General features: G+C 41.6%; 1 protein-coding gene across 2 annotated transcripts in view; it reads right to left on the reverse strand.

The window, feature by feature from the left end:
• Positions 1-635: 635 nt before the first annotated feature.
• n4bp1 (nedd4 binding protein 1) overlaps positions 636-22,434 on the reverse strand; it is a 29,252-nt gene continuing 7,453 nt past the window's right edge. Inside the window, exons 2-12 of one of the 2 annotated variants that reach the window (XM_076885516.1) lie at positions 15,058-15,285; positions 14,683-14,856; positions 13,050-13,564; positions 11,186-11,537; positions 10,586-10,918; positions 10,126-10,361; positions 6,300-6,430; positions 5,135-5,231; positions 4,719-4,826; positions 3,020-3,124; positions 636-2,925 (exon numbers count right to left, since the gene is read on the reverse strand). In XM_076885516.1, the coding sequence (XP_076741631.1) occupies positions 2,574-2,925; positions 3,020-3,124; positions 4,719-4,826; positions 5,135-5,231; positions 6,300-6,430; positions 10,126-10,361; positions 10,586-10,918; positions 11,186-11,537; positions 13,050-13,564; positions 14,683-14,856; positions 15,058-15,285 (2,631 nt within the window). In that variant the 3' untranslated portion in view covers positions 636-2,573. The remainder of the gene's footprint in view (positions 2,926-3,019; positions 3,125-4,718; positions 4,827-5,134; positions 5,232-6,299; positions 6,431-10,125; positions 10,362-10,585; positions 10,919-11,185; positions 11,538-13,049; positions 13,565-14,682; positions 14,857-15,057; positions 15,286-22,434) is intronic. The other variant, XM_004576091.5, reaches the window with a different exon arrangement.

Here is a 22,434-nt window from a genome sequence, read left to right on the forward strand (position 1 = left end):
CACAGAAGACTGTAGGAGTAGGATGGTCTGATGCAGGTCTGGGAGGGAACACCAGCCTGCATCTCATCAGGAGCATGCCCAGAAGCACAAGCTCACACTTAAGGGCAACTCAGTATCTTGACAGACTGGAGAAGCTGGGGAGCGCATCACTGATTTTCCAATTGGCAGACGACCCACTACATCTGAGCCAGAAAATGATACAAGGAATAGGGTTGTGACGTGACGACTCCTAGAGTGAGCAGCCAAAAGAAGAATAATTACACCACCAGCCTGAACCGCTGATACAAGTCAGAATTGGCCTGTTCTCTCTCATCAGTTTCCTGTTCTTAGCTGACAAGAGTGGCCCCCTGTGTGACGTTGTCCCGCTGACTGGATATTTTCTCTTCTTACGGACGATTCTCAGTGAGACAGGAAAAATATTAAGGTCAGGCGGTCTAGCACCAACAACCATGCCACAAAGCAGCTTAAAATCACAGTTCTTCCCCATTCTGATGCTCAGTTGGAACTTCAGCAGGCCATCCTGACTATACCTAAATGCATTGAATTGTTGCCATATGATTGGCTGAATAGATAGGTAACAAAAATATGGTATTTGTCCCAGTCTTAAAAGCAATAGAATCAGTGCCTCCTCAGGGTGGTTGCTATAGAAAAAGAATCGTTTTTAATTTTCTTAGTACACAAATATCATAATTGAAATACATTAAAAGCAACTGAAACAATATTTTCAACCTGGGTTTAGGTTTCGCTCTGTTATCACCCTGAAAGAGATCTCTCAAAAACTTCTCACATTCCTAGTGTGTTTGAGGCGATGAGCCTTCTTGTACAATATTTAAGACATTTAAAGTAAGCAGACATAAGAGTTCATCTTTAATTTAACCCGTGATAAAAAACAGAGTTTGCCCATTTTTCTATGGAGAATGCTGCATTTTATTCTTCTTCCACATACATAGAACCATATGTGCACTGTAGCCAAAAATGTGCATATTTACAAAAATGAAATCAATATACACAAAAGAATTATAATACAAGAGAAAAGAAATCCTTCAGTAATCCTTACGATAACAACATGGCAAGTACAAACAAAAGTTATTTTTGACACCTTGTGAAGTTTTTGTGCAGAGATTCTTTTCTCACAAGATGAAGTGTTTGTATGTTCCGGGTGTGTAAGGGTGAAACCGCTGCAGCCTTCATTGCGGTACATCTGTAACTTAAACTTCTTAACACTGTTTGTGAGCAAACTTATGATCCGTCATTTTAAATGCAAATTAATTTTCAAAGGGTAAGTTTAAACTGTTTTAGTGTTTGTTTCCATTCAAGGTCAGACAACTGACACGTGTCGGCTGCAGACAGAAACTTTTAACCCAGAGCGGGTCAGTTTGGGAAGTAACGTCACTTTGAAGAGATCATCAGAGCAGCAAATTCAGGTTTTCTTCAGAGATCATTTATAAAGTGCAGCTTTGAGAAAGAACACAGAACTATGAGAGAAGGGACTTTCTGCAAATATCATATGAAAAAGAAAAATCACCAATGAGATTACATAAAACAGTTTATAATGGTCTACCTTTGAAGGGGGAAAGCATCTAAAACTGGGTTTGGGAAGGTAGAGTTGGGAGGGGCTGGTTAAATTAACTAGAAACGTTTTTTGGTAGTTGTTTAAATTCAGCTTGAATATGCACACGTATCGTAACTCGGAGAAACGGCTTGTGAACAACAGCCTCTAAATGTTGGCCACGAGCACGCCTAAGGGTGTTTCTTTGATGTGCTCAGCTGCCAAAACAGAAGCTTTGATGTAATTTCCTGCTTAACTTTTGACCAGCTACTGCTTTTGGGGATTTCTATTCACTGTTTATACTTTCATCCGACTGATCTCATCATGCTTCCTGAAATTCTTGCTGTCTCAATTAAAACGCAATTCCAACAGATGCACTGCAAACGAAAACAAAGTGTTCTTTTAAACTTCCCATGTTAATATTGAACGACTCCGAACTGCACAAACCGATGTTGGGTTTTGTAGCCTGGTACTGCTTGACAGTGGAAAAAGAACAAAAATGCTTTGCTGAAAGTTTCAAAACATGCAAAAACCTGCCAGCGTCACACGTGTCTCAACATAAAGCTGGAGAACAAGCTGAGAGTCTGTATTAAGAAGTCAGCAAAGTTCAGGAGAGGAAACCGGTCATGCGCTGAGCTGGTGCCATGGTCCAAAAAGAGCGCGCCCAGTGCTGGTCCCACATTCATGGAATCTCTGGACTGTTGTCGAGAAACAAAGAAATGATTACCTAGAGACTTTTCTTGTTTGACGAATGTGGTAACTTTTAATATTTTGGTGACGCAGACACCGGTGCTGTCGATCTTTATCGACCTGAAAGTGAAGGAGAGAAAAAGTAGATCGTCCCAAACGATGGGTTTCAACAGTAGCAGCTAGTTTGACGATCAGTCTCGATGAAAAATAAAAACAATTAAAGAAAAAGTCCTCCAAGCTGGAAGAGATGGTAAAATAAATTATTTTTATATATATCCTTGCGTGTGTATGCACTGCGTGTATATCTGCTGATCGTCTTAACTGAGATAGTTCTTTATCCGAGCAGCAACCCAGAAAGGGCGTTCAGGTCTCTCATGTACGGGTTGTCGCTGAGGATGCGGTCGATCCGCTGCTTCTGGTCGGGGAAGATGTCGTACAGTTTTCTCTTCAGCTCTGACGTCTCCCCCGGCGACCGCTGGGGCGGAGGTGAGGGAGAGGGTGAGGGAGAACGGCGAGGTGGGTGCCATTCTGGGGGCCCAGAGTGGGGCCAGTGCGCAGTGGTGTGGGCCGTCAGGGAGGTGGGGGTCCGCGGGGCAGAGTGAACAGCTTGCACGTAAACTGGCTGCTGCTGTGAAGGAGGCCGGAGGTCCGGGGGTCTGAGAGGCGGAGGCGTGCCCGGAGCTCTCCTGACAGGAAGAGAAAGAGAGGGTGTAAGAAGGAGCAGTGCACAGCACAATAACCAACACTGACCCGACAAGGCCTCAGTATTTCATCACACACCAGCTTTCTTTACGGAGGAAGATGTCAAGGTGAGGTCCGTTCTTTCCCAGAGGGTCATCGGGGATCATGAAGTGGTCCTCCACAAAAGTAAACTGAAGCAATCTGCTGGTCAAAGTGGACAAATTCACAAACTGTAACGTCCAAGCAACTGTTCTTAAACTCTAGTGGGCACTTTCTGAACCCACACTGTGTTTTTTCTGCGGCTTTTACATTCTTACTGTTGACATATTACATGTTCAATTGCTGATTTCGAATAACTACATTTTATTCTTGAAATTTTAACATCACTACAAAAGCTGGAAAGTACTCTGGAGTTAAGATCATCAACGCACCAGGAGATCCAGGCGATGCAGAACAATACAAAAGAAGACACGCTTTCAGGTTCTTTGCTCAAACCTTCCTAGAAATGACTTAATATTGTTGCTGACAAATTAACAGCATTTTCCATGAAAGTCTACTGATTTGGGTACAAATGTCTGTTTTTCCCCCAATAAAAAAAAAGTTTTAAAAAGAATTAGTCTGTGAAAATTATTTAAAAATGTTAAGAGCTTTGTTGTTTGTTGATGAAGAAATATGCCACACTGAGTCACAGTATGTTTACAGGTATGTGGAAATGAGAAATTTGGTTAGAGTCAGTGATGAGTCTCTCCCTCCAGTACCATGTTTATTAAACCAGTTTGAGATAAAAAAAAAAAAATAAAAACTTTACAGTATGCGAGATTGTTGTCATGGAATTATAAGCTAAGCTAATTTTACCCCTGGTGAAGGCTGAACTAGTCAGCCTGAACAAAGCAGCCTTAAATAAACAGTTTGTGTACGGGGGAACGCCGCTCTCTGTGTAAAGCAGTCACAACCAGGAATTAACCCATGACAGCAGCACCGGATGGCGTCAGACCAACTTGCACAGTGGTTTCCTGTGCAAAGGGGGTCTTTATCCGAGACACTGACCAACAGGGGGCGACACAATCCCACAGTCTCATACATTTAGCCCTTCATATGGGCTCTGGTGGAGCACCGTATGATAGAAGTCATGGAAAATGTTACACAGCTACTTTCAATACAAACACTCTTTGTCATCAGCGATGTATATAAAGTTTCAATATATTTATTCAGTTTGCATTTATTTTATTGTAGCCTTAACTGTAAATATATCGGCATACTAGATGCGCTGAGAGTAATTTCTGTATTCATCACCATATAAGTAAGTCTGAGTGGTTTACAACACTCCCTGCAGATACAGCAGAGTATGAATGGTTGATATCAACGGATTTATTTTCCTCAATACTTTTTCAACGGTTCTCCTGCGTGTCAAAAAACATGTGAAGGACACGATGTGGGTGTTCAAAAATCATTTAAAGACATCTCTTAGCCAAATTAAATATGTTGCTTTAACTGATGTAGCAATATGAAATTCTCATTAAGGAGTAATAAAATGCATTATTCACTATTAGTCACCAAAACTGGATCTTTTGATTGGTGACACACTTAAAAATGCTGTACCTGTTTAGTTTCCTGCACACACATGAATTCTCAGGTTCCTTTTCCTATAAAGGACTCGCTGATTGATAGTAAATGTAAATAAAATGGTTTTAAATAGAACTTCAATCTTAACATTGCTCCTGTGTGGACTTTCCAGTGCCATGTTAGGTAATGCAGCACGTAAGTGAATGACTCACTGAGCTGTATACACAACAATCACCTCTCTCTAATGATCCTACGCCAGGTGTCCGAGGTGTCGACGAAATCCCTCAGGTTGTCATTGGTTACAATGATCCCGTCTGTTTTTTCTGCTAGGTGGAGCATGAATCTGACGGGGAGAAAAAAAAAAGGACACTCAGGATTTTCCTCGTGTTCAAAAATATTGTATGTGGAGAAGGTGCTGGTCAGTTTTATGATGAATGATCTGGGCTTCAAAACATCATCATAGAATCATCATATATCTGCATATGTATCTTCTAGTCATCTATTAGAAAGATACAGTACAGATGAAGGTCAGCAGGGTGAGTCTGGGAGCGAACACACACAAGGGAACCTTCAACAACTGAGCGATTCAGTTATTCGGTCTTTGTCCATCAGTCTCTGTGCCCTTAGATATGAAGTGTTTTCAGGGTGTACCTGTCATCGTGTGAAGATATCCTCTGGCCACAGACTTCCCTGGAGGGGGTGAAAGAGAGCAGCCTCAGGTCTTCTAGCTGGTTTAGAAAATGTTGCTCTGTAAGAAAACACCGCCGGCTGTGTCAGTAAAAACAATGACGACAAAGTGAACACACACACATGTGTACTAAACAGGTTTGTTTGGTTCCCGTACACAATGACCCGCAAGACAAAAACCCAAACAGCTGCTCCAGAAGTACTGCTGCTGATATGACCTTCAGCTGTGTTAAGTACAGAGTTTCAGCAGAAAAAAATGTTTGTGTTTCTACTACTACTAATAATAATACATTTTATTTAAAAATAGCGCCTTTCAAAGCACCCAAGGACACTGTACAACAGATAAAAACACAAAAACTGGAAATATACACAACAGATGAAAGTTAAGAGCATACAGAGGTTTAAACATAAGCAATTTTAAACAGATGAGTTTTGAGGGTGGACTTAAAAAGAGGGAATGAACTAATATTTCTGAGGTCAGGGGGTAAGGAATTTCAGAGTCGAGGGGCAGAGCAACTAAAAGCCCCGCCCCCCCATTGTAATCAGACAGGAAGTAACAGAGAGAGAAAGAGAAGATGAAGATCTGAGGCACCGGGATGGGAAGTTCATCTGTACTAAATCGGAGAGGTATGGTGGAGAGAGAGAATGAATAGCCTTAAATGTATAGAGGATTATTTTAAAATGGATGCGAAATTTAACCGGGAGCCAGTGAAGCTGCTTCAGGATTGGGGAGATGTGGTGGGTAGAGGAAGTCCTAGTAATAATACGGGCACCAGAATTCAGGACACGTTGCAGCTTGTTAATGGATTTTTGTGTAAGGCCAAATAATAGTGAGTTACAGTAATCAATTCGAGAGATAACAAGAGTATGGACGAGAATGGCAGTGGCATGAGGAGTGAGCAAAGGGCGGAGGCGATTGATACTAAAGCAACCCGTTTGAATAATTGATTTATCACAAGTGAATGAACTGTAAATAAATCAAATACCCACGGGAACAATCACAAGCCTGCTGATGCTTTTTTGTGGCTGTGTCTCCAAGACAACAAAGGACCAAAGGAAAGACAAACAGACACTCCGTTAAAATATTTTAATACACATATGAAGACTGGCCTGTATAGACCTGTCGTACCTGTTGTTAGTCGATCCCTCTTTTGACGCCACTGGGGGACAAAGACTGTGATTTCCCTGTGTCCTCTCTTCCAAAATGTCTCCACTGCTAGTGCTATACCACGGCAGGAGAAGAACCGATGAAGGCCATGACTGCAGAAGTGAGGACGAGAAGAAGGAGGACACAGTTAACTGGAGAAGACAACTCCTAAAAACCCATAAAAACAGAAGTAATGGACAGTAATAAGGCTCAGGGATAAGGCTGTCCACTTGTGAGGAAGTGCCACAAATTAAACTACAGATGCTCCTTGTTCCCTCCACGAGCATTCAAAAAATGGATTGAAAGCACAGAGAGAAATAAGAGTGAACATGTGCACAGGACTAGGATCTAGAGTCAACTAAAGGAACGGGAACCTTGGAAACACTTCAGAACCCCCCCCCCAAAAAATAAGGCAATAAGCACAAACACTGAACACATGTAAACACATTCAACGTGATGTGTGGGCAAAACCCGGGAGTTCGTTAATAAACCAAACAAATACACGATACAGGGCGCAACGTCAGCTGACCCAGATTGTTGTCGATGACGTGCACGACCTCCATATGCGCACGTCAGATAGCTGTAATACAACATCGGTCGCTAGGACGCAGAAAACCACAGAACAACAAAAGCAGCGCACGGCAGCAGACATGAGAAACTCCCTGACAGCAGCAGGAAGTTGGCTTCTCTCGCTGAAATCCACAGACACAAAAATCTCATCAGCCACGGAGGTATTTTTAAGTATTTGGCCTTATTGGCACTTTGTTCAGTGGTCTCAGGTTTCTGAGTGAAATCTAATCCTGCGTCATTCATACACCTCAACAATCACCACCTCAGGAGAAACGGCACACACGCCAACGCTGACAGCCCTTCAATGGATTTTTATGTTTGGGGGAAATCTTGTGCACATGGTTATTTTCAGAGGAAATGTTATACACTACTACTGTAAGATTTTAAGGCTTCTGTGACCCCTGTTTGATATACAAAAACAGACCGGCACAAGTTCCCCTTTTCTTCACTAAGAACTGAATGTACAACTAAAACGGCAGCTAATAAACTACGAAACAGGGAAAACTAGACTGGAACTGCAGATTTCTGTTTTGGAAAGCTGATGTTCTTGAGGAAATAATAAAATGCTGCTTTATGAATGAAGCTTCTGTTCATTCTTTTTTTTTCCCCATCATGTGAATTCCGGTTTTGTCTGCCCTGCCTACTTCCCTGTATACGGAGTTACTATGGTGTTCAAAAATCTAGTCTTACATGTGCTGCAGTTAAAGCAGAGATGACCAGCTCACATCCTGGTCAGCTGCTCCACACTCTTCATACAGCGTTTAAAACCTTAGCAGTTCCTTAAAGTGCTTCACACATGGAAAAGTGACACAAGTCTGACCAAAAATAAATAAACAGATAAAATAATGATGCAACAAGCTAAAGGTAGAAAGTGGCAACGACATCCGTCTGTATACACTCTGCCAAAAACCAAGCAGAACTGTTTTTAACATCGACGTGATAATTCATCTTTGACTGTAGAGACTTCACAGAGCGAGTTCCTTAAAACACGAGAACTGTGAAATGGAAACTTTTCACTATGAAATTTGATGTCTACCTGAATTCTTAATGTAATGGTGCCATTATAATATTCTTATTAATATCTCAGTAATATCATTCTTGTAATAACGCTGTGAGAAAGTGCCCCGTATTTCACAACATGGCTCGTCATACTCGGGCGGACGCTCAAAGCTGATAAACCCATCGACTCAGACGTCTTGCAGATGCACAGAGTCGAGGCAGAGAGCGCACACGGACACTGCACAACAAGATAAACTTCAGCTTGTGGTCAGAGCCTAAAGTGCAAAGTCAGGGGGAGTTCCACTCGCCGCTGATAGAGAAAGTGATGAATGAGAACACAGCAGGAAGAGCTTATGCAATCTAAAAATCACCGAGCAAACCTGACAAGGGAACACATTTCAAAACTTTACATAACCCAATAACCTCCTTCAGGATCATTGCCTTCATCCCTGAAACTCAAATTACTGCAGTCATTTAAGGCAGGTGTTATTATTTCAATAAATATACAAGAAAATCTCTTCCTGTGTCTGTACAGGAAAGCGACTGCATTGATTTTGGCTCACTTTGCGTTGTGTAGATACAATAATGATCAAAACTGAGTCACAGTGCTGACTTGTGTGTTTCCTTTAGACATACTTCTGGTAAGGAGGGACGATGAAGTAAGAACATCAAAGGAAGTAGCTGCAAAAATGAGAGGGCAGGAGAGGGTCATCTGGGTGGAAGAGTGCGAGCACAGAGGAAAGACAATAATTTGTGTTACACACATAAAGAATGTCCTATCCAATAATCAGAAAGAAACATACAGATTTTTTACTAGAAAGGGCCTTTCTTCTCAAAAACACCCCCACGGTTTCACCCCCACACATCATCAATATTGTGCCGTTACACGTGCTTTCGCTCCGTCAATCACACACACACACGTGAAATCACTCGCAAATATGATGACTAATAACAGTATGTGACTGCGTGGGCAAGGTTTTGGTACACCTACACAACAGTTGTAGCTGCGACCTACGCGCTTCAACAGATGGTATTGTGTGACAGAGATGGTGTGACCTTAACTGATGATGATGATGATGGGAAGGTGGATAGCTTCGTTAGTAAAAAGGAAAAATGTGGTACGAGAAAATCAGGCGCGGGAAGTGACACCAATCAAAACACATATTATATTTGTCATCAAGCGACTTACAACATCCTGTCCTTACAGCCATGATTAAGAAATGCTCGCTCTGAAAGAAATGACTAACACTCTGCTCTCATCTCTTATTTATAATGGTCAGAGGAGCAGATGGGGATTCAGACAGACAGCCCTGAAAATGCTGCAGCTACAACAAGAAGCATCTGGTAAATCTTCTGATTCCCCGAGTCATGCACAGCTTTGTACTTGATGGTACCTTGTGGATAATCCTGGCATACAAATATGTATATTTGTCTTTTTTTCATATTCAAGCTCATATTCTGCATCATCTAAGCTGAACCAACATGATTACCAAGATGTCAGGAACAAAGTCCATTGGACACATGAGACTAAAGTGGAGATGATGCACAGCACCACGTTTGGAGAAAACCAAAAGCTGCAAATTAGCACAAACACCTCACAGCAACAGCTAAGAAAAGCGGTGGAGGGCTGATAATCAGGTTTGCTTTGCTGCCACAGCACCTGGAAACCTTATTGCACTTGACCATGAACTCCTCTATATACCAAAGTATATAGAGTGAAGCCATCTGGGCAACAGCCAACGCTTTGCTGAAATGTCACGCAACAGGACACTGATCTCAAGCACAGCAGCAAAGCCGAACCAAAAAACGGCTGTTTGTGGGACCTTAAGAGAGCGGTGCATGAAAAAATGAGCACAAACCTGACTGAGCTGAACTGCTGCTAAAGACAACAAGCTACAAACTGCTGAAACGTGTTTGTCACAGGATGGTGAGGCGTCCTGTGAAAAACGGACACGGTGGTTTTTTTTAAATACCCCGCTTGGAGCTCAGGTGTACGCATCAACACATAAAAAACATCCAATTTGTTAACTAACCTTGGAAAAAAAAGACATTTTATACAACCTATATTTAAACGATGTTAGCTGAAGAGCTTTGTGCCTTTTATAATAACTCTCCGACAGATGAGAGGGATCTGAAACTATAACAGTAGTTTTCTTATATAAAGTTTTTACTGAATGTGAATATCTTACTTGGTATGAAAAGGCCAGACTTTTCAGTATAAATTTCTTTTTACACTCACGCCATAGCCACGTTGCTGCCGTCTATGATGATGTGTCTGAGGTCTGGGCGTCCCGGCTCGTTTGGCAGGTTCAGTTTGTAGGGAGTCCTCAGCGACTGATGGAAACGAGCCAAGCCAGTTACTGGTGGGGCCGGCGGGTCATTTGTGGGAGGCGTCCGTGCTGCTGCCCCGTGGAACCCCGTGTGGCTGATTGTCTGATAGGAAGAGGCTGAGGGTCGGGCGATGGGCTGAGCTGACTGACGAGGACGAGACAAAGAGACCGTGATGTCACTGATGTTATAAATCCACCAGACGCAGCTGTCCGGGCGCGTGCTGCGTTTAAAATAACTGCTCATTCCCAGCTTTGTCGTGTGTGTGAAAAGACAACAGACACTGCACAAAATGCTACCTCAAAGTGCCACCTGTTACACAGAAAACTTCACACACACCATTTTTGACTGAACACTGGGGCAATACCTACACTGGTGGTTGAAGCCAGGGATGCAGTGGTGGCAGTCAGCCACTGAGGCGTGCTGCGCAGTGCCGTTACGGTCTCGACCTTCACCGATCCCCCCAAAGTCTGAGTCCCACCTCGGGACAAGTAGTCCCTCTGCGGGATGCCTCCGCCTCCTCGTGCCAAATAGTCGGTTCTGGAACCCGACTGTGCGTTGAGGTGCGCCACCGTGATCATCCGAGACATTCTGTCTGCCGCTTTGGTATCAGTGGGGATGATGTCTTCATCGTCATCAATGGTAATAACCTCATAGTTTCCTGCTCCTCCTTGAGCGCTCGAGCTCCTCTTAATAGTGATCGCCTGAAATGAGGTTCGAATCAAAGTTTAGCACGTGTACAACGCCTCGCCACGGTTAAAAAAGGCATCGTATCTGATAAGATATCAGAGGTTATCTCAGGTGAAGGTATCAGAGAACAAGATGAAAGATAATAAGAAGCAGAGAGAATAATATAGAAGATGTACATGTGAAGACAGGATCGCACGCTACAGCTAGACCTTTGGCTCTATGTCTGTCTCTGTGAGACAAAGAAGTAAAGCTGAAGTGAGTTATTGTAAGTTGTCAAGTACCTGCTGAGTGCTTGTTTCGCTGCCGCTGCACTGCCTCCTGTGCCCAAGCCCATTACTGCTGCTTCCATACTGGTTGGGCTTGATGTTCTCTTTAGATCTCCCTGGGTCCGCCGACAGCCTGCTCAGCTCGAGCTCCTCTCTGAAGCAGGAGGCTGTAGAGACGGATGACGATGAAGAGCGAGCGTCTGAGGTACGCACAGAGTTTAGTCTTCTTTCTTTTTCCCCTCCTTTCAAGCTCTCTTCACAACGCTTAGTTTCCTCCACAATTTTCTCAAGGACGAGGAAGGTATCTTCCGTCTGTCCTGTTGCCTTGACAACACGTTCCACCACTTCCTGCTGGTAACCCATGGTTCTGGGGAAAATGTGATTTTGTAGCATGTTACATTACTGGTGGCTATAATGCATCCGCTTGTCTTTAATGGCTGTAAAGAGAGCCATTCAATTCCAGTTCAAGAGAAACTCAAACAAATCAAGTAACATTACTGGGTTCATTGTGTCGTTCAGACACGGCTCACCTTTCTGTCGATGCTTGTCACAGCTCATACTGACGAACCGCTCAGCAGTAGAGTTTTTTTTTTTGTTTTGTATACTTTATTAATCTCCTGTACGGAAATTACTCCCTTTATTTAACCCATTCACTCAGTGAAGCACTGGGCAGCCAATCCAGTGCCGAGGGAACAGTGTGTAGGGATGGTACCTTGCTCAGGGGTGCCTCAGGGTAGCTGTTTGGTGTATTTGAACCCCCGACCTCTACCCTACCCTACTGAGTCTACTGAGGTAAGATAACTTACCAACCTGAATCTAATCCAGTGCCATGTAATACATCTTGATGCATGCTCAGTCACCCAGGATGAGCTTTGATCAGTGGTTGTTGATCAATGGTTATGAGAATTTGCATATTAATGATCAAGGAACTGACCTCCCAGCCCTTTGTTCCTTCAGTGGGCTGGTTTCAGCCATTGTGCAAATGTACTGTTTATAAGATTGGAACCTGCAGTCAGCTGAGACTGAAGAAGTCACCTGATGATGACAAAACGTTTCTCCCACTGAAAACGTCCAGGTGAACAGAATCAACTTTTCAGCTACAACTTTCCAAATTGGCTCATTAAACGTGACCTCGTCCCAGACATGCTGTCTGCCTCTCTTCATTCAAACATTATGGAGTTGAACGTAACGTATAAATGTTATGTCCCACCTAGTCATCACGGCTTTAAGGGAAAGCTGACTGGATTGCACATTCAGACAGGAGTCATTAAGAGATCAATGAAAAGGGGGGCGTGTCTGAAAAGGGTACGTGAGGTTGACTCGTTCTGTTATCAAGTCAAGTAGTCAAGTATTTATTTATTGTCATTGTCGATTATGATCTCACCACAAATGACTAAGGAACACTGCACAGTGAAACTCAACAGTTAGCCACTCGATCTGATTCAACTGGATCACTGAACCTTTGTATTACTTTAATTTGAACATCCACATGTATTTTTGTACTGTATGCGTACGGTCATGACCTAATGTTTCATCAACCAGGACAACAACCAGCAGGTCTCTTATATGTACATAAGCATATGTGAGCTCTGTTCAAATACAAAATCTATTCTTCATTAAGATTTCAACTAATTATTATATTCATAAGCAATAATTCTTCCAACGAGTGTGTTAATTTAATCAATAAAACAAAACCATCACAATATCCTTCATTCCAGGTAATATTCGACTTACTGTAATGTAAAACAAAGAAAAACTGACCACGTTTCAAATTATGGTGGTCGTCTTTAGACCCCAAAGATGACCACCATAATTCCAAACAGTTCTAATATAAATCCAAGGAATTCATTTGGAAACATTTGACTAGTGTGAACTTTACCTGAAAAAATTGACCAAGCAGCGGAGGTTGGTTTCTGGGCTGACTGCCTCTCCCTCATCCGAGACACCCTCAGCAGAGTCCAGCATGATGGGCCCAGATACGGTATTTGCCTTCGCTGAGGAGGAGAGGGACGACGAAGCAGAGGGGGTTTTGGATCTACAGCTGCTACCGCCCCCCCGGCCCTCTCTGTCCCTCTGTCGCTCCCTTTCTCTTGCTCTCTCCGGCGACTCTTCCCTCCGCTCCAGAGAGTACTGTCTCTTTGTATCCCGCGTCTCACTGCCTGATGAACGCCGCTTGTGCGTGGGCCGATTGCTGTTATGCAGGACTGCCTCGGGACCTAAACCGATTCCACCTGCTGGTTTACTGCCTCCGCCAAGAGATGATGGCGTGGTCCCTCGCTCCTCAAAACTAGTGTCCAGGATGCGGTTGGAGAGCTCCGTCACAGGGGTGCTGCTCTGTGAGCGGTCCTGGTCAACCTCCGACATGCTTGGATGGAGCATCTGGTTGAGCTGAGTCTGGGGAAGGAAACACAGTGGTTGTTGCCTCAGTTAGGAAACTACAATAAAAGTTCCTCTCAAACTGGAATGCTTGCCATAGCCAACGTTCCTATTGTACTTTCCAGTGTGCTTTACGTGGTTCTTCTTCCCGATGCCAGAAATGACGTCTTCGATTGTACTTAGTGTGTGACTTTCAAAAACATTCAACTTGTTCTTCAACTTCTCTCTTACTTCATACGTTGGTAAAACATGATTTCTAAATACCTAAAAGTACAATGAAGCTCTTAACTTGTTGATAAATAAATAATTCACACTGAAGTCATATTTTTTAAAACTAAAACAAGCTTCATATAAAATAATAACTAATTCAACATTTTGGTGGCAGATCCAAATTTGTAATTCTGCAGTATGATCACGAAAGTTTAAGAGCACCAGTTATGCTTCTCTAAACATATCAAAGAGACATGGTTAATGGGGGACTACTATGCATGATTCACAATGATCCTATCCCTCAAAAACACTTTGAATAACCCACCCACCCAAAGCCAGGGCTGGCAGTATGTTTAGCATCTGTGTTAGTAAATCTCCCCTTCACACTCACAATGGAAGTGAGCAGTGAGGGGGTGAGACTGATTTTAGCTCAATGCCTATAGCTTACCAGTTTTCTAAGTAAAAACGGGGGGAAATTCTTACTGACTTGTAAAGCTGGGAAGCATCTTGTTGCTGGGACATAGAAGAATGTCAGCAGATATTAACAGCTAATTCTACACAGTTTATAAAAATATAATAACACTATAAAAACGCCTTTTATTACACATGACCTTAAAGTTAACTTTCTTCTTATTGACCATACCTTCCCACCTTGACTTTCAGACCAGTTTGTAAACTTAAGCTGCTTACACCAAATCAATGAATGCAGAGGTATATTTTTGGGTCGAGGTGTGGTTGAACACAAAATAATACCAGTCATGCATCAGAAAAACTTTTTAAAATCTTAGTATTAAATCTTATAGCACAAGGCTACAATCTCAACTACCCACAGCAGCTTATTCTCTTTGAAATTTGCAGTTGTCATCAAAAACTCTTTGGTCACAGTGGTCATGCTCTACGTGCTGCCAGAAAATGTTCACACTAACCAGAGAAGAGGTGTTTGTGTTTGTAGGGGTGTGAACAAGTCCCAGCAACTCCTCCTTCAGCGCACTGGGAAGCAGCAAGAGCTCCATAGTGTACTTGTCATCCCTTTCCTCCACGAAGGACTTGAATGCTCGTTTTACTGTTGGTTCTGTGTCACATGGTAGACTTCGCTTCTCCTGGACAAAACACAAAAACACTTGAGCGTGTGGTATGACATGCTGTAGACTACTCCTTCTTAAATAATTTCAAATGACTGTTAAATCTTCACATTTTATTTACAACTATTCATCAGCTTTCCACAATATAAATGACCCCCCCGGAGTCACGTAACTACTACAGAATCAGAATGAAACTATGTCTGATAACAAGACTCGTACTTGGAACAGTGCTACAAACTGCTGAACTCTGCTTTGAGCCATCACCACGGGCTCAGCCCGACCCAACAGCCGCAGGCAGCCCGGCTCTTGCACCAGAACTTCAGCGCTCGTGTCCCGTATGAGCCTGTCCAAAAAAAGGCCCCTGGCGCCAGCAAAGATACAGTGCATATCTACCGGGTACCGCTCTTCTTTCTGCAGTTCTGGGTCGCACAGTCCTCGAACATATTCCTGCACAACAAGGAGAACACAAAATATCATCCATCTAGGAAAGAAAGAAAAAAAAAAAAAAAAGGAACCAATCAGAATGACCTAATTTAACATATTTAGCAAAAAATTTAAAAAAAAAAAAAGAATATAAATATTTCACACAGTAAGTGTTGTCTCGTGCTTGACGTGCCCACACACCTGTAAGGTATTTAAGGTGACACGTGATGAAACCAAACTCTACTCACTGTTTTAGGGAATCTCCTGGCTGTGGCAACTGTTTGGATGAATCAGCGCAGGTGGGTACGGTAACTTTCTTACAGATAGTGTTTCGCATTTTTTTGTGTTTCTCTGCCGATAAGAAGTGACTCAGCACGAGCAATGTATGATGACTCAGTGATGCGGTGGGAGAGACAGAAAGGGTGTGAGATTTGAACGTGAGCACAGCTATAAATATGTGGGTGTGGCTTCTTAAAATAAAATAACCAATAAAATGAGTTTCCTTTGGCCCTGTGTACAAACTATACAGGCTGAGAGATCACTGCTGCTTATACGTTAGATTTTTAACAAGTAGAAATAATGATTGTATTTATAAAGGAGACTGTCAGGGTACAAGTGTTTGCCTGTGCTGCGTAAGGAAGCGCACGTTTTCTCAAATGAAGAAATAAATGTTTCTGCATAGATTTGAGCATTTTTTTTATTTATTTAATGTATTTTTGTTTACACATAATGAATCAATACAAGCCCCATCTCCAGGAAGCTTGGACTGCAGCTCCTTGTTCTGCAGTCTCAGAGAGCTTTAGCACTTTTCTATCTGCTCTAAGTCCTGGTTGGAGTTGCACTCCAACGGTGAGTAAATCTTGAAATCAGTCAACAGCAATCCAGGACAAGGGTCAAGGACAATAAGAACCAGGCCAGCTGGTAGTTAAAACACATGAAGGTAGGGCCAAAGCAAAAAACAAAAAACAAAAAAACAAGATAAGCAAAACTGGCCAAAGCAAAATAAGTAAGGCTGTCCACTGGTAACCCAATCACAGAATCTAAACATGAGTGACCAACCCAAACAAACCTTTTAAAATATGAAGTATTATTGCATATGCTATACAGGGAGTGCAGAATTATTAGGCAAGTTGTATTTTTGAGGAATAATGTTATTATTGAACAACAACCATGTTCTCAATGAACCCAAAAAACTCATTAATATCAAAGCTGAATGTTTTTGGAAGTAGTTTTTAGTTTGTTTTTAGTTTTAGCTATTTTAGGGGGATATCCGTGTGTGCAGGTGACTATTACTGTGCATAATTATTAGGCAATTTAACAAAAAACAAATATATACCCATTTCAATTATTTATTTTTACCAGTGACACCAATATAACATCTCCACATTCACAAATATACGTTTCTGACATTCCAAAACAAAACAAAAACAAATCAGCGACCAATATAGCCACCTTTCTTTGCAAGGACACTCAAAAGCCTGCCATCCATGGATTCTGTCAGTGTTTTGATCTGTTCACCATCAACATTGCGTGCAGCAGCAACCACAGCCTCCCAGACACTGTTCAGAGAGGTGTACTGTTTTCCCTCCTTGTAAATCTCACATTTGATGATGAACCACAGGTTCTCAATGGGGTTCAGATCAGGTGAACAAGGAGGCCATGTCATTAGTTCTTCTTCTTTTATACCCTTTCTTGCAGCCACGCTGTGGAGTACTTGGACGCGTGTGATGGAGCATTGTCCTGCATGAAAATCATGTTTTGCTTGAAGGATGCAGACTTCTTCCTGTACCACTGCTTGAAGAAGGTGTCTTCCAGAAACTGGCAGTAGGACTGGGAGTTGAGCTTTACTCCATCCTCAACCCGAAAAGGCCCCACAAGCTCATCTTTGATGATACCAGCCCAAACCAGTACTCCACCTCCACCTTGCTGGCGTCTGAGTCGGACTGGAGCTCTCTGCCCTTTACCAATCCAGCCACGGGCCCATCCATCTGGCCCATCAAGACTCACTCTCATTTCATCAGTCCATAAAACCTTAGAAAAACCAGTCTTGAGATATTTCTTGGCCCAGTCTTGACGTTTCAGCTTGTGTGTCTTGTTCAGTGGTGGTCGTCTTTCAGCCTTTCTTACCTTGGCCATGTCTCTGAGTATTGCACACCTTGTGCTTTTGGGCACTCCAGTGATGTTGCAGCTCTGAAATATGGCCAAACTGGTGGCAAGTGGCATCTTGGCAGCTGCACGCTTGACTTTTCTCAGTTCATGGGCAGTTATTTTGCGCCTTGGTTTTTCCACACGCTTCTTGCGACCCTGTTGACTATTTTGAATGAAACGCTTGATTGTTCGATGATCACGCTTCAGAAGCTTTGCAATTTTGAGACTGCTGCATCCCTCTGCAAGATATCTCACTATTTTTGACTTTTCTGAGCCTGTCAAGTCCTTCTTTTGACCCATTTTGCCAAAGGAAAGGACGTTGCCTAATAATTATGCACACCAGTTACCACAGTCCTGGTGGTACTGGAGGATAGATATTTTTACTAGCGAAAGAGTCCAAACAAACAGTGGAATAAACATTCCCATCTGCTCATTGCAAAGATAAAGAGAAAATGTGGCATCTGTACAAAAAAAAAAAAAAGTTACTGTAAGCCACCTAAAATTTGCCTCATGAAAATGAACTGCACTGGTGCCTTTCTTAAATTTAAATTCAAGGATATTAGCAGTGAAAATGAACGTACTCCCAAGACTCCTCTATTTATTTAGAACTTTGCCTGTTGAAGTAAGTCAAACACAGTTTGGGGAATGGGACAAATGGATTTCGCGCTTTATTTGGCATGGGAAAAAACCAAGAATTAAATTTAGATCTTTACAGTTAAACAAGGCAAAAGGGGGGGCAATGCTCCCATGCTTACAATACTACTATTATGCATCTCAGGTCATCCCCCTGCTGCAATGGTGTAACCCGAACTTGAAAGCTAAGTGGAAATACATAGAATTCAATACAACCCCTAAATTCCAACTACAAGCCTCAATTGCGGATAAAAAATTGGCAGACTGTTTAGAAGATAAAGGACCATGGATTAGCCACACTTTAAAAATATGGAATAAAGTGACTAAAATATGTGGCAGTGAACGAATACTAAAAGTATTTAGATGGTGTGCTTATGACACAGATTTTGAACCAAATGAAAGTGATAATAGATTTCAGTCCTGGATAGAGAGTGGACTAACAACATTCCATTCCTTCACACATAAAGGGACACTACAGAGTTTCCAGTCTTTACAAATAAGAAATGGCTTAAGACAAGTAGATTTCTTCAGGTTTCTTCAAATAAGAGATTACTTTAATAAACACTGCAATATCCCAAACCCAAATATGGTTGAGTCAGAAATTTTTAAGATAGTTAAATTAGCATATATGATAGTTCTCTGAGAAAGGCAATTTCCAAACTATATGATGTGCTCCTTCAAGCAAGGAAGGATACTACTCAAAATGTTAAGATTAAATGGGAATTGGAATCGGGGATGGGTATAACAAACGAGAACTGGGAGAGGATTTGTAATTTTCATTGGTACTCTCTTGGAGAGACCACTGTTGGAAGAACATTATTAGATTTTTCAAAACCCCTCATCAAACTAAATATAAAAATCGGACAGCAGAATGCTGGAGAAGATGTGGATCAGAAGAGGCACATCATTATCATATCTTTTGGGACTGCCCTAACTTAAAAAATTACTGGCTGGGAATTCATAAAACTTTGTGTGAGGTTTTTAAGATAAAATTTGACATCAATTTTATAAATTTGTACTTGGGCTTGGTTGCTGGCTCGGTCCGGGGAGGGGACACAGAAATCTTACAAGCGCTATTAGCGGCCAGCATAAACTCAATAACCAGAAAGTGGTTAAATCCAACTCCGCCAACACTTGAGGATTGGTTTAATGTGGTTTTCGAAATATTTAAAATGGAAAAATTGGCATTCTTTTTAAAAATTCGGAAAGACAAATTCTACAAAATATGGAATAAATGGATTAGCTTTGTGTCCCCCATCCGCCCTGAATTTAGGTAAGACCAGCCCTGAATTGGTGTATCTTGGTGTATCTCCCATGTATCGTACCATGTCAGGTTGACCCTCAACTTCATAATATGTACCTAATGTATTCTTTGTAAATAAGTTAAACATGTTGCATTATGTAACATATTGTGAAGCCAATGAGTTAATTTTATTTTTTTTTTGCTATCAGAATGTAAAACAAAAGGACTAAGAAAAAGGTTTTTTTTTTCTTTTCTCTTTTTTTGACTAAATAATGTCAATGCACTTTATTGTAACAAGTCCCTTTTTTTTTCTTCAATAAAAATATAATTAAAAAAAAAGAAAATGAACTGCTGTTCCCAAAGAATGTCAATAGCTGGCACTATGAGATTGTTTAGTGCTTGTGAACTTGAGTAGATAGAGAAGGAGAATAGCGCTAAGGCTACGTATGTTGGTCGGAGCTACTCACCGAGTTTTTCTTTAATTCTTGCTCAAGAAAAAGGTTATGTGTGAAGACAAATTGGATTTTACTCTTCAGCTTGTTGGGAAACACTTTTTGTTGATGCCGATGTACCTCTGTTTTTGTGGTTTTTATTCATTTCCGGTGAGCTGACTAACTGCGCTAGCATAGCAAGCTAATCGTTAGCTAATAATTAGCTTAGTGTAATGTAAATTTCATGTGTTCCCTTTAAGTGCTGTATTATCCTTTTATTTCTTCACTTGTGAATGTTTTAAACCAATTGGAAATATTTCTTTGGAAGCTAGTAGTTAAGTTTTATTTATTGTAATGAGATGATAAATATGAGCAGTCTTTGGCTAAATAGTACTGCGACCACGTTTTGCACTTTCCTCGTGCATCAGTAATGTACATTCTCTCAATTCATTGGATTAATGTGACTGCTGTTCACAAAATATGAGATTTGAGTTAAATTTGTATGATGTAGTAATTGTTTCAAGGTTCTTTGATTAATTTTATTATTGATTGCATTAAGTCGTTATATACAAAGAGTGAGGGGCCTTTGGTCACTAGTGTTAATTAAGTTGTTATATGATATTCATGTAAAATATGTTCACTGCCCTGTGCAGGTTGTTTTTTTTTTTGTTGGAGTCTAAAGTTGCGAGCCAGGATTCCAGATCCCCAGCTGCGATGCAGGAAAGGTTTCCAGCCTACTTAGAAGTGACAACTGGGTTACTTCTTGACAGATAAGCTTATGAAATCTCAGAACAATACACTACCCGGGTAGTACTACTAACATTAACACTATACACACACACCTGAACTGAAAAGACTGAAAAGAACTCTGAACTCTAAAACTGAATACACAGACTGACAAATATGGACTATTGGAACTGTTGTGAACTGTTGAATGACTGTTTTTGTTTTTGAATAAATGTTTACTGTTCTTTTAGCTGTGTGTCATTCGCTCCTTAGTCGATTCCTAGAGAACATAAGCCCAAGATCCTAACTTTCTCTACATTCAGTAGTGGTAAAGTATCGTGTGTTACATTACGTCAATCATACAAGGCGTCTAAGACTCTAGTACGCCTGGTCAGAATCACATGTTTGGACTATGGAAGGGAAAAAAAGAGATGCAGTCATAGGAAAAACAGTAGTGATTTCCCAAACTGGAGGAAATGCCAGCATCAACCTAATATAGTTAAGCGGGACGCCACTGACGACTTGCACATCATTCTTATCATGAGTTCAACAGGCTCACAGTGAAATTACCATTTCCACATTCATTTCTCGGTTGACTGGCAGAGCTCGGAGCAGCTGGTTACAGTGTGCCAAAAAGAAAGAGCTGCATGACACAAGATGCAGAAGTGTGAGCGATGCTCCGGGAAATCACACAAAAAGTGATCTGATTGAGATCAAGATTCAGATGTTTACAGATCCCTTGCATGACTAATTGTACCGTAAAACCTCTAGAAACACATCACATGACTTTTAAATTGATGGCTGTGTAACAAGCTCTTTGGTTTCAGGTGAGGTAAATCAGTCACAATGAGTAATCTCTCTCCAGCAGTGGTGCTAAAGAGCGCTGCTCTTTCAATTATTATTATTGATTTTTTATAATAACTTTTAACAAACTCTAAATTTTTATCCAAAAAAAGCTGACACTTAATGAGACGGTCATTTAAAAAGCAGATCATTACATACATATTACAATTTTACAATCACAATGGTCCCACAAGCACACAAGAACTTCACATGTACAGTGTTTAGAAACCTAAAAACTGCTATTTTACTCTGTTATTATCCATGACTTTAACCAGTTTTTGCAAGTTATTTCTTGTTTTGTTTTGCTAATTTAGCCGTCTGCCTCATTAAAATTATATCTACAAATACCATACTTGCAAATGCAGAATAAAGGCGTCTATTCTCTTTTCGTTAAGGAAAAGACTATACTGGCACTTAGTTTATTAGGTGCTAATTTCAAACTTTGCAAACTGTTTAGGGAGCTGAATTAAAAAAAAAAACTGTAATAACATAACTTCCTTTATGGAGATTCCCAGGCATGCCAATGCCTAGCCAAAAACTGGATTATTTGGAAGTAGGAGAATCACAATAAAGATATATATATATATATATATATATATATATATATATATATATATATAAAAAACACCCAGCACACCCCTGCGGGCAGTTTATCCTTCAAGCTCGGGTCCTCTACCAGAGGCCTGGGAGCTTGAGGGTCCTGCGCAGTATCTTAGCTGTTCCCAGGACTGCGCTCTTCTGGACAGAGATCTCCGATGTTGTTCCTGGGATCTGCTGGAGCCACTCGCCTAGCTTGGGAGTCACCGCACCTAGTGCTCCGATTACCACGGGGACCACCGTTACCTTCACCCTCCACATCCTCTCGAGCTCTTCTCTGAGCCCTTGGTATTTCTCCAGCTTCTCGTGTTCCTTCTTCCTGATATTGCTGTCATTCGGAACCGCTACATCGATCACTACGGCCATCTTCTTCTGTTTGTCTACCACCACTATGTCCGGTTGGTTAGCCACCACCATTTTGTCCGTCTGTATCTGGAAGTCCCACAGGATCTTAGCTCGGTCATTGGGGGCATCTCCCATTTTGACCTCGGGACTTCCAGGTTATACTCGGCACAGATGTTCCTGTACACTATGCCGGCCACTTGGTTATGG

Source organism: Maylandia zebra, linkage group LG7 (genome assembly GCF_041146795.1).
Source record: "Maylandia zebra isolate NMK-2024a linkage group LG7, Mzebra_GT3a, whole genome shotgun sequence".
Taxonomy (NCBI): domain Eukaryota; kingdom Metazoa; phylum Chordata; class Actinopteri; order Cichliformes; family Cichlidae; genus Maylandia; species Maylandia zebra.